The sequence below is a fragment of the Malaclemys terrapin genome, chromosome 1 (genome assembly GCF_027887155.1).
Source record: "Malaclemys terrapin pileata isolate rMalTer1 chromosome 1, rMalTer1.hap1, whole genome shotgun sequence".
NCBI lineage: Eukaryota > Metazoa > Chordata > Testudines > Emydidae > Malaclemys > Malaclemys terrapin.
In genome coordinates this window covers 228,464,863-228,478,420 of record NC_071505.1, presented here as the reverse complement: position 1 = coordinate 228,478,420, position 13,558 = coordinate 228,464,863, and the positions used below count along the sequence as shown (strand labels likewise).

General features: G+C 41.7%; 1 protein-coding gene across 1 annotated transcript in view; it reads right to left on the bottom strand.

The window, feature by feature from the left end:
- DHRSX (dehydrogenase/reductase X-linked) overlaps positions 1 to 13,558 on the bottom strand; it is a 221,358-nt gene that overhangs the window by 22,307 nt on the left and 185,493 nt on the right. The window contains exon 6 of the mRNA XM_054008517.1: positions 11,777 to 11,984. Coding sequence (XP_053864492.1) covers positions 11,777 to 11,984 — 208 coding nt within the window. The remainder of the gene's footprint in view (positions 1 to 11,776; positions 11,985 to 13,558) is intronic.

The window sequence follows — 13,558 nt, the reverse complement described above, 5'->3', positions numbered from 1 at the left end:
GCAACCTTTGGCACGCGGCCCATCAGGGAAATCCACTGGCGGGCAAGGACGGTTTGTTTACCTGCAGCATCCACAGGTTCGGCCAATCACAGCTCCCGGCCCGGCCCGCCAGCGGATTTCGCTGACGTGCCACATGCCAAAGGTTGCCGATCCCTGCACTACACAGAGACATACAAGTTAGTTCCCAGGGGACAGCCTGGGAAGTACAAGTCTGTAGAGAGCAGGAGCCAGTTAGAAAGGTTTGGTGAAAGTTGTGTGTTATTTTGAACTTTACGCTAATAAACCACACTCCCAGAAGGGGAGAGTTACTGAGAAAACACCCACAGTGCAAAGTTTTCTTTACTAGAGAAACTAAGGCTATGGCAGGACCCAGAGCCAGACTGGGTAAGCACTGCTTCTACAAGAGCCAAAAGAAAGATGAGTGTGAGCTAAATTCTATTCTGTTTTCTGCATCATCAGCCTGATTGTTTACTTTACTATGGACTTGTCTACATGGGGAAGTTAACTGGCATAGTTATAGCAAAACAACAACTCCTGGTGTGAACACTCTACTCCCAAATAAAAGTCACTTTTATACCAGAATAGAGCATCCATGCTGGGAGCTATTCTGGCATGGATAGAGCGCAATAGCTTATTTTGCTATAGCTATGCTGATCAATTTCCCTGTGTAGATAAGTCCAAAATTGTCTTCAGTTACACCTATGCAGAACCACTGAAGTACCTATGGAAGATATCATCTGAAGACAATGGGGCTGCATATAGGCTGTAGTTTATTAACAAGACTACAGGTTCTGAAAGCTAATGTGTGAGAAGATAATATCCAGTTTGTCTCAGAATGCAGGCTGAGTTTACAGGTCTGGCATGTTTGTAAAGTGAATACATTGGATATGCACAATAAACATGGCATCCCACAATGCCATCTTTGCAGCCACTCTTCAGAGCAAAGCTTCTCTTTAAAACTTACTTTGAATGGGTCATCTTATTTTCAACAGATTAAATTCCAAAAATGAGAGTCTCTCTCTCTTTGCCTTTAATCATCTGAACACAATATGCTGCAAGTAATATCACAGAGTTATTTGGGAAAGCAATGCTTCCTAAAAGCTCAGCAGACTAAGATATTGAATAAGGTTACATTAGAATCAGAATAATATCATTTCTCAAAACATATGCACCAACCCTGACTAAACCATTAGTAAAATGAAGAAAGGATTCTAGGTCAAAGGTTGCAAGCTCTATAGTCAAGACAGCAAGCCAAAAATATACCAAATGTTTTGGGCAACTCTTAATTTTTAAAAGCATGTCTGAACACTGGACTGGGAGAGACATCTCCATCTCATCCAGTGACAGAGAACGAGCTTAGTCTGAAAGAGCCATAACCAGCACAATTGTAAATTCCATCCCTGGGAAGCTGTGCAAGCACATTGTGGTTTTATTGCATGTTGTTTAGGACTCATGCAAATCCTCTGTCATTGGTGACCTGCATTTCCTCCCGCACAGCTGGAACATGGTCATGCAGCTCATTTGTGAGCTTACACTTTCCAACACTAAAACCGGGACTGCCAAATGTAACTATGTGCTCTTTGAAGAATTACAGACTTGGTATATTTTGAAGGAAATATTTAAACAGTGTAATAATGCATACAGGCGAGTCTCAGTTTACGCACATTTAACACACGTGAATTCAGCTTTGCGCAGTTGGCAAAAAAAAAAAAAAAAGAGAAAAATAACAATTTAAATACTGTACCTGTAGTGCGGGCGATTCCGCCCGTCATTACACTCAATGTAATTTTGACTACACGCGATTTTCACTTTACGCGCTGACAGCGGAACATAACCCCAGCGTAAGATGAGACTCGCCTGTATAAACTGACAAGCTAACATTCACCTGCCAATACAAGTATTGACTACTTGTAACTATGGATGCCCAGGATTATGGTACTCTTGGAACACACAGCTAGAGATATTGGGCTAGCTTTTGTACTCAATTACACCAGTGAGCTTCGGTGAGCTTCGGTGAGTTTAACTCCGTGAGCTTCGGTGAGTTTAACTGAGAATAGAATGTGGCTTATTATTTGTCATGTCTTACAATATATTTAACTCAGCCACCTATTTGATCTTTCAATACTTTAGTAGCCCTTTTTGTTTTCACATGCTCACAATGTAAATGCTTTTTCTTGGGGCTAGCAAGAAATCTTCTGTGCAAGTAATTTCTATTATATTTACTCCAGGGAAAGCTGGTCAAATAACCTTTGGTGAATTTAGCCTTTTTTTCTGTTCACATATCACGTGCAAAATGATCCTAATTTTTACAAGTGTATTTGTTATATGTAAGTATTCACTGAATAGTATATGCATAAGTTTTCAAGAGTGACCAGTGTAATAGCTCCTCCTCTTTATACATATGGTATTCCGAATCCATACAGGGAGTGTACATACCCACCCACCACACAGGTGGAGGAACTATCCATGCAAATAAATTGCGAGTCTTGTGATCAATTTATTTATATTCACCTTTGATTGCCTCACCTGCAGCAACCTACAAATTAAGTCCAAGGGTAGCTGAATCTGACATTCCAACCTCCAACAGAGCTTCAAAAAGCCACTATTTAAAAAACAAACAACAACAATTTGGCCTGGAAATCATAGAACCATAGAACTGGAAGGGACCTCGAGAGGTCATCTAGTCCAGTCTCCTGCACTGATGGCAGGACTAAGTATTATCTAGATTTAAATGTTTACTCCTTCCTCTGCAAGTGAGAAAGTTACCCCTGCCCCACCCTGAATTACACCTGCCTCATGCCCAGAATGGACTAGATTCAGTCCTGTACCAATATTTCTATTTAAACAAAAGTGATAGTATTAATGTCCAGCGCTAGGACCAGACAAGGAAACTTGGAACCACTGGAAAAGGGGATTTCTCCACTTTCCAGTGGGACCCAGCAATTGCTGCTCCTCCTTGAAGGCCTGAGATAAAGATTCTGTTTTGTCTGTTTATCTATGGAAACGCTGTTTTAGATTACATATAGAGTTTTTTCTGTCATGCTTTGAGCCCTGTATACTTGGATTCATGGTAGCTAAGGCACCTAGTTTTACAGGCACAGAGATTGGGGGCGGGAGGTGGGAAACAGTGCCAATAACTCTCCAAAACATTCCAAAATATTTTTTCTGTCAAATAAGCGGCACATGCGGATGGAATAAGTTTTATCAGCATCAATTTGGCATGGCTGCACTATTTGTAAGTGGCAATGTAGTGAGTTATGCAAGTCGTGCCCAAACGAATGCTAGCAAACCTGTAGCTCTATGTAAGCTGACAGACTTGTCTCTCTCACCAACAGAAGTTGGCCCAATAAAAGATATTACCTCACCTACCTTGTCTCAGCAAACCTGTATATCGCACCACACCTTCATGTAGTTTCTATCTGCACACACCCCATCCAAACTATTCCTCTGCATCTTCCCTACTTTTGATGATGTTGTCCCATAACTGCTCCTCCACTCAGGGTAGCATGACAGGATTTTTTAGCGAGAGGCCAATGGCTTTTCCCACTACCTCACAGTTGTGCCTCCTGATGGGGTGGAGTGAAGGCTCGCTGATTCTCTCTCTCTCCTCTGCTGCTGGATGTTTCAATTAGAGGGAATTAGAGGTGGCTTGCTCTCCCTCCCCACAGGTGGTGTCCTGGCAGCTGTCCTAATGGGAGAGCTTAGAAGCAACCACTCCCTGCCCTGTGGCCAGTGGATTAAAATGTAAAACACCTTCTATTACCCCAGAGCTGGAGGTCAGCACTATCTGCAGCTTCCCTGCCTTAGTTAGACTAGGAAACTTGGAAACAACCTGCTTTGGAGTATGTAGTACTGCATATGTAGTATCCCAACAGAATGATGTTGAGTTCCTGTTGGAATGATTATTTTAATGTTGTTGGGATTTTATTGCATTGCATAATTAACTGAAGATGTTAGGGCACATATGCAAGGTCCTAGGTGTCTTTTTATAACATTTTAAATAAAAATAAACATATGAATACTGCTACTAGGCCACTGAGACAGCATTCTAATAATGTCTTAATGAAATGAAAGTTGCCTGAAAAAGATGGTAGAGCACATTGCATTGCAAAGCATTAGACACACACAACTACGAGAACATATAATTATAGTATTGTTGCCACAACACCTATTGCATTGTTAATTGTTGAAGAATAATGTCACAGATCTCTAAAAATTAAGCTGTCCTGGTAGTGGAGCAGAAGCATTATCCTGGAGGAGGCTTGGAGTCAGGGATAGCCTTGCATTTTGTTTTGGGGGCTACCTAGTTGAGACAAGACATAATACAGAAAAGATAACACTTGCTATCTGGAGAATGGAGAGAGGAAGTAACACAATAGCAACTGGAAATCCTCTATTTCACAGAGTGACCCAGAGAAGGGCACTCTGTGTACAGACACACACAAAGAGGTGGTTAGAAGAGGAGTGGGCAAACTTTTTGGCCCGAGGGCCACATCGGCGTTGCGAAACTGTATGGAGGGCCAGGTAGGGAAGGCTGTGCCTCCCCAAACAGCCTGGTCACTGCCCCCATCCGCCCCCTCCCACTTCTCGCTTCCTGACTGCCCCCCTCAGAACCACCAACCCATCCAACCCGCCCCCCCCCCCCCGGTCCTTGTCCCCTGACCGCCCCCTCCCAGGACCCCGACCCCGCGGGACCCCACCCCCATGCAACCCCCTCTGCTCCCTGTCCCCTGACTGACCCGACCCCGTCCACAGCCCCGCCTCCAACAGCCCCCCCCCTCCCGGGATTCCCATGCCTATCCAACCCCCCTGCTCTCTGTCCCTGACTGCCCTAACCCCTATCCACACCCCTACCCCTAACTGCTCCCCGGGACCATACCCCCTATCCACCATCCCTGCTCCCCATACCCTGTCTGTCCCCTGGGACCTTCTGCCTCATCCAACCCCCGCTCCTGCGCCCTTACCATGCTGCTCAGAGCAGTCGGAGCCAGCCATGCCGCCACACTGCCCGGCAGGAGTGGTGGGCCAGAGAGCCGGTGGCAGAGCGAGCTGAGGCTACGGGGGAGGGAGGACAATGGGGGAGGGGCTGGGGGCTAGCCTTCCTGGCCAGGAGCTCAGGGGCAGGCAGGACGGTCCCGCGGGCCATTGTTTGCCCACTTCTGGGTTAGAAGCTAATACTTCATTTTTTGAACCACTTGCTACCAGAAGGAGAAATCATGATGAGATGCATTCCTCAGGGGAAAATATAATTAACTTGCTATATAGACACTCATTTAGATTTAATAATAGCTATGGATATTCCTTACTTGTTTTTAAAACTCTGTTCCATAGAGCCTTGTTTGTGACTAGATCTTATCCAGATTGACCCCAAGCCCTGTTCTTTTATCCATGTTGCTAAAACGCTGTATTTGAATTGGAATTTCCAATACAGCATTTCTACACAATCCTTCTTCAGAGAAACAAAGGAAAGTTTAGGGTAGTCTCTTCTAAATGCTTATGACCCAGAAGTTTCATTAAACTATTGTTTTGAGTCCAGTTGCTGAGTTGAAACTATATTTGATCTATTCCAAATTATCTTGTTCTATTAGCTGTAGTTCCACTTTCATCATCAACTCTGGCAGAAGCCTCACTGATTAGAACTAGACTGAAGACTCACTAGAAAATGTATGATTGAAAATAATCCTGCATTGGCAGGAGGGTGGACTAAATGATCTAGTAAGTTTTCCCCATCTTTAACATCTATAATTCTGAATATGAAAATCTTTTCACCATCAGAAGAACTTCATGTGTCTTCTCTTCAAAGAGATGATAATCTTTGGCACCTGCTGTAATGGTTTAAATTTTCTTTATGCCATTTCCTGTCAACTATTTATCTATTACCCATTCACTAGGGCACTACAAAGAGCATTTCTTCATTGATTTCTACGGGAATTGTATCTTTTCAGGTATGTTGAAAAACTTGCATAGATGAAAATCAAATGAATTTGATAGTTTATCCTTTACCACACAGAAGTTAACAATAGATATCTTCTTTTATAAAAGACTAGACCTTTGTCAATACACTCCTCACTTGTTTATAACTTTCATCCATTTATCCTTGCAAAACTTTTAACCAGAAGTCATTTTACATTGTACAAAAAATGTAGATTTATCCTGGGTTTCCTTAGGCCATATTTCAGGGTAAAAGAGTCATGATCTTGTAGGGACAGACACTCATAGAGTGTGGGTTTTGATGCTGATGTATTGTTACTTTCAGCTGTAGAATTTAATTATTCTAATTCTGTACAGCTGCTGTTAATATGTGGTGATGTGCTTGTCTTCTAACACCTCAAGCAGGAAGCTGAAATGCATTTGCTACATTCAGAGTGCCAAAAGGAAAAAGTGCCTCATTCTGAATAGCAAATGTGATACTAAGTCCTGTGCAAAAATTCTGCTGGCATGAAAGATAAATCCAGAGTTTTTGGATTTCGTTTTCCAGCATCACTTGAGCATTTGTAAGATTTCTTTACAATAATCTAGAAACGCAAACAAATGAAGAAAACAGAAAAACAAACCCCTAAGATTGAGTTTATTTCAAGTGTTGGAAGAAATGGGCTAGTTCACTCTGACTGACTGCTACAGTCCCTATGCCTGACTACACTCCCCTCAACATCCCAAATCGATACAGGTCATGAATGCTTATGTTCAGCCTCTTCTTTGCTTGGATTTAATAGTCAGTAATTCTTATTTATATGGGACAAAATCTATGAATGACAATCAACAGAGGGACAACCTCTTCCTCAATTGCATCCTTACAGGATACCTTGGAATATACAGATGGTCTGAGACAGATAAAGCATTAGTGACGACAGCTAGAGTTCTAGTGGCAAAGAATCTGAGTCCAACCAAATGCACTATAAACAGTTTTGGGAATCTTGCAGCTGTGCAGAAAGTGATGAAATTAGTTCCTTTCTTCCACCATAGCACAATGAAGTCCCATGCAGTGGAACTGTTTTTGAAAATGGATATTATGGAGACTCCTCAGTGATTCCATCCAGTGGTGGAGTATTTCTTTCTGTAAGGAGTTTTTATTATATTAGACTAGGGAATTTGGATTTAGAAAGAACTTTCAAATTCTAAAGGGGAAGAGGCAGTTCTGGAGAGGAACTTCTCTGCTTGAGTTTCAGCCAGTATCCTTCCCTTAAGTTCTTGTGTTTGACCACAGAACTGACTATATTTCAGTTGTGGGTTTGATGAGTGTCCTGTTAACTAGTCAATGATTGTCTTATTAATTTCTTATCTTTTACAGTTTGGGGTGGTATTCCTTTAAACTGAAGTCCATTATCCATTAAGGATTCCTAAGGGATAACATCTGATTGAACTCTAGAGAGAGTTCTATCAGCCTTTGTCTACTAGCAAGTCATAAGGGTGAAAATCAATTTACATTTTAAAGAAGGAATACTTGGTTTCTCTCACAGAGTGACAGGGGTAATGACCATGTATTGAAACCTCCTGCACGGAAAAAAAAATCTATAAACTGTAACAGAGATAAGGTATTTAAAGAAGAAATTTTACAGTGGGGACTGGAGTCTTTGACAGAAAATATAAGAGCTGCAGACGATCAGCACATCTCAAGATCAGCCCCTCAGTCACTACTTGGGAGTGGACATTAGTCTAGCATTTTTTATAAGATTAAAGAGCTGGTAATACTCACTGATCCATGCTTTTACACTGGGGCGCATCACTGCAGTATGCTGGAGAGTGATTTTTAATAATGTTAGGGAGGTTTTTTCTGAGCTTTATTCAGTAATCAGAAGAAAACATTTCATATGCTGTAAGCAGCTTAAGTTGTCAATACTTAAAGAAAATTAAATGAACGTGCTGTGGCATATTTTTAAACTTGGCTGTTTAAGAGTTAAAATGAGGCACATAAATACCTCTTTTAGGCAGGTCAGGGACTGTAGTTGCAAAGTGCTGAGGATCTCCTGGGAGGTGATGAGCTGAGTGTATCTGGCACCTCACAGGAGATATTTGTCTTTTCAGAAGTTTGCGCTCATAGATGTAAAGGAAATGGATTTAATGCTAGTGAGGATAGTAACACAATAAGCTGAATGTTTTCTATGTGACCTTCTGGGCCCTTAAATGGACTAAAACAAAATGGCGAAAAACAAAATGAGAGAATGTAAGAGGTGACAAAACCATTCCATAGTTCCTGTCTGGGAGCTATTTGGGCCAGGTGTATATCCATCAGTGTCAGGATACAGAGGGTGAAGGAATTCCTGTATATGTTTACAAAGTGCTTGGAGATCCTTTAGGATGAAAGGCACACCCCGATATTAATAACAAACCTCCCCATGTTCAATGTGTTGTTGCCATGTAACCCTAAATATCAGACTCATACTTACCAACTCAGAAATGAAATTCTGGGGGAGGGAAGAAAAAATCCACAAAGCAATAAATAATATCCACTCTCATTAGGTGTAACTAAGGGAACCAGTTCTGCCATCATTACTCATGTACTTTTCTAGGGGGAAATTCACCCCTAAGCAGAAGACTATCACATATCATTTATTTTAAAGGCTTAAGTGGTATGTTGGCCTTGTCTTGGCTCTCTGCATGGGTGTACATACAGTTCCACTGCAGTGAATTGGACCATATGTGGAATAAGCAGCAATTCAATGTGGGAAAGAGTGGCAGAATTGGGCCCCAAATAAGAAAGCATGTTGTCAAAAATTAAGCAATAAAAAGGAGAAGGTAAAATAAGGTACAGTACAGACAGCTAATGGGGGGGGGGGGACACAAAATTCATAGAGACAGCTTTTATTATTCTGTCCTCCCTCCGCCCTCACTGCTTTAGAGGAAAAGTGCAGCATTGCTACAAACAAACAAAGTACATTCTGACTCAAAAAACAACCCCTCAATTGCTGGATTCTCATTTCAGACTCTGTGAGTACGGCACTTCAAAGCAACTCACTATCTCTCCTTCATCCATTGATACAAGACAGCTTTGCTTCCCCCCACCCCATGTACGTAGTATAGTTGTAGCTGTGTTGGTCTCAGGATATTAGAGGGACAAGGGGGGTGAGGTAATACCTTTTATTGGACCAACTTCTGTTGGTGAAAGAGAGAAGCTTTTGAGCTTACACAGAACTCTTCTTAAGGTCTGGGAAACTAACTCAGAGTGCACTGCTAAATACAAGGTGGAACAGCTTTTTTTAAGACTGGCATCTCATATAAGAAATAAGAGGGGATGAGGGACTGTAGGAGGCATTACGATTACAGCTGTAAGTACTCGATTCCCTTCTGCGACAAATTCAAACTCACTTTATGTGTGTTCAGTGACATCCTGTTTAGTTTCTAAATATCATCAGTATAGTACCCAAATGAGTCCCTTGACACAACAATAAAGCTGAGCGGCACTGAGTGCTGCAAACAATAAAATATTTTATTTCCTTTCTGAGAAAGAGAATTTTTGCTGTGGCTGTGCATGGAATGCTGAGCTGTACTTAAACACCCTAAAGAAAATTTATGTTAGCAAGTGAGGTAGGAAGGAAACAAACAACAAAACTAGAGTCTGGCACTTTGAAAAGAAATGGCAGACAAGACATGAAATGTAGCAAAATGAGATTCTCTTTCTTTTAGAATGCTGTGTTGCATTCCATATGAGTGTTCTCCTTACAATTTTTGCTAGCAGTATGCAAGTGAAAAAATAAACATTATACTTAAAAAACACTATAAAGTGTTTCTAAAACATGGTTTTATTTGTTTATATTCTGTTTTTACAGCAGTTCCTTCAGACTCCAGGCTCTTTATTAAACATTAAAACTAACGCAACAGAGGGTCCTGTGGCACCTTTAAGACTAACAGAAGTATTGGGAGCATAAGCTTTCGTGGGTAAGAACCTCACTTCTTCAGATGCTTCTTCTGGTATCTGAAGAAGTGAGGTTCTTACCCACGAAAGCTTATGCTCCCAATACTTCTGTTAGTCTCAAAGGTGCCACAGGACCCTCTGTTGCTTTTTACAGATTCAGACTAACATGGCTACCCCTCTGATACTTAAAACTAACGCTATTTCCATATCAAAGTTTTAAATTATTTTATTTTGTGGGACTGATGATCTGTTCCTAGATCATCTAAAGTGGTGCATTTTAATTTGGAAAACATAAACTTTTCCATTGGAATCAGGCTTAGTTCACTTAACCCAATCCTACCTGCAAAGCCATGGAATGAGTCACAAGCAGAAAATTCTCTCTTCACAGCTTTTTTGTTTATATTAGAAAATTTGTACCAGTGTAATTAAACCAATTTAAAATTGATGTAATTACACCAGTGCAAACCCCTAATAAAGACAGGACTTAAGTGACATTTGAACTGGTTTAAATGCATCTTCATTAGGGGTTTGCACCAGTGTAACTAGATCGATTTTAAATCAATTTAGTCACACTTTTCCAACACAGAGCATGCCTAGAATACAACATGGAACTGGAAGCATGCATTCAAAACAGAGCCACATCATTTGGCGATTGGGCCACTTTTCACCACTATTTTTCATTTGCCCTGCCTCTCTCCTCCTTCCACTCTCCTGTACATAACATATGGTGTTGCATAGTGCCATCCAGTGCGATGGACACATAACATAAGCAAGTAAAACACACACTGCCATTAGAGCTTGCCTCTTGTTCTCAGAATGTGGAAGGTGCTTTATGAGAGCATTTTGCATATTTGGGCCTCCGTGTTAGCAAGTGATTCCACAAGTGTACACTAATCTATTTTCTTCTTTGGGTGTAATCATAATTAGTGTGTACAAATAATCTATATTACTCCTGGGGGAATTCTGCACCATTGCACAATGCAGAATTTGTGCAGAATTTCATGTTTTCCCTGCAAAATTGGGGCTGCAGAGCTGCTGGCCGCCACTTGGGGCTGCTGGATTCTTCAGAGCCCAGCTCGCAGTGAGTGAAGCAACCAGGGATAGAGGCTGCATACTACGGCTGCCTGGCAATGATCCTCATTCTCCTGGGGACTGGAGAGGGCCTTGGAGACCCAGCTTTGGCAAAGGGTGAGAGATGGGCAGGGCCGCACTACACCATGCCCCACAGTGGGATAGTAAAGAAGCTGGGGGGATTGAAAGCTCTGGAGGTGTACGTGTCTGGGCCAGAGGGGGTGCCCCACAGCTGGGCTCTGGGGGAAGAGAACAGGGGTGTGGGTGTCTGGGATCTGGGGATGCCGCGCGGCTAGGCTCTGGGGGGAGAGAGGTGCAGATGTCTGTGCTTTGGGGGCCCCATGCAGCTCCCTCCAGCAAATGCCAACTGAAACTGGGTTGTCTTAGGGGTTTATTTAACTCCCTACTCCTGGGGGAATCTTTTTTGTTGTTGTGTGTATTGTTGACATACTTGTTGACATGCCTGATAAATTATCAAACTAATTGAAACTGGAGTGATTATATTGTGTTATTTTGACAAATAAAATATGCAGAATTTTAAAATATTGTGTGCAGAATTTTAAATTTTTTGGTGCAGAATTCCCCCAGGAGTATCCATACGTGCAACTACAAATAAAGAGATGGTGATGCTTTCCTCTTGATCTCACGCTGTGTCTTGTCCTTTCTCCATCATCTAAATAAGTTCTCTGGGGCAGAGATTGACTTTATCTGGTCTGTGCACTTTATCAGCACTGAAACTACCATAATAAAAAAAACCCACATAATGATAATCTTGAAAGTCTCTGTAGTCCTGCACAGATTGTAGCTCTAGCAATGCAAAAACATGACACCAAAATCATTAAAATAATCAAGTACCTTGAAAAATAGCCAGGCTGTCATCCACTTCACCACTTTTGTAGCCCAACAGACATTTTTATAGAGCTCGGTGTTCACTACTCCAGGGTCTACTACATTAGCAGTCACATGGCTCCCATCTGCTGTCACGAGATGCTGTAGTCGATAGGTAAACAATACAAGGGCAAGTTTGCTTTGGGCATAGGCTCCATGGGGTGAATAAGAACATCTGCATAGAAAAGAGAGAGACAGGAAAATAATCAGAAGAAAAATGTTGTAGCACAGATATCACATGCATTGCCAGTTTGCTAAATTATGCAGTAGACAGCAACACAGTAAGTAGGCACAGGAAAGCCTTATCACTTGAAAGCAGATTGCTTGTTGTAGTTCCGATGACTATTTCACTAGATTCAATTACTGCTTTATGGAAAATATCTTAGATAAACATACATGTCATCAGACTCTGTGCTGCAAACAATTTACAATAGGTATCATTTTCCCTGGAAATGCTGAAATATCAAGCCACAGAATGCCCCAGTCTCATTCCTCCTATTATCATTTATTTATTTATTATTTATACTACTGCAGCACCTATTGGGCCCTGATAATGGTTGCATTATGTTGCCCCAGATCACAGTCTAGGATTATGACAAGATACAACAAGTGGATAAGCAGGCAAAAGTGTGATGGTTAGCATGGTGACAAGCTAATTAAAAGTTGCACTACAGAAGTCATAAAACCTTTAACATTGGAAGATAATTATCTGGTTATAACTGGTTAGAACGACGGTTTAAATGCAGCCCATTACAAATGCCATATGTAATGCAAACATAAAAATGATAGAATCTATGTCAAAACATTTATGTTAAGAACCCATGTGCCTGTTCTGTGACTCAGATGTTGGAAGTTCTGGTCTTCAAATTCCTCAAAGTCAACCTTCTTACTTAGTAGTTGCTGATTAGTCATGTTTCACTTCATTTTTTTCAATTCTGTCTGAATGAAGAATGCTACTGTCAAGGAAATTAGTAGGTACGTCACTGAAAATACTCCCCCAGATTGGGATTTCAACATCACTTCCATGACAACTCTGCTTCTGTAATTACTGCAGAACTTTCATTTAATCTCTCTGCGCCTCACAGAGCCAAGGGTAATGCCTAGAAAGATTTTCTGTGTTTTGTTATGCACAAAAGAATATGTGCTGACTGAATGGTAATGGTTTCTCAGAATTCTGTTTTTTCTTAATTTCCCATGTAATACCTGGCTTTTAATGTTCTGTACACTTGACTAATCAGCCTTGAGATGGAAGAATAGGCCTCTAGCAAGCATTCTCACGTCATGCAGATCTATAAGTCCACTGGAGCTATCTAACTGTTAGCAGTGGATGCCAGCAATGTGGATAATCAGGTACTTTCAGAAGCAACGGTTACTCTAATAGCCAAGTCTCTTTGTTTTCGGTGTTTACCAATTTCTCTCAGAAAAAATCTCCAGCTATTGGAAAAGCTAGTGTTTGGATTTTACAGTTTTCACCTGAATTTTTGCTTTTGCAGGTCCTGGGAATTTCTTGAAGACAGACAGGAAGGGAACCAGGTCCCGGCACCCAAGACCACCTGACCGCTGCAGCGATGGGCCCGCATGGAGTGGAACACTACACCCCATGAGTATTGGGTCCCCTTGCCAGACAGAACACTCTCCTGATCTCAGGGCCAGGGAGAAAAGGGGGTTCTCTCTGACAGGGCTATCAGTACTCACGGGGTGCAGCCTTCTGCTCACTTCCTGATGCTGGCCCTTCAGCATGGCTCCTGT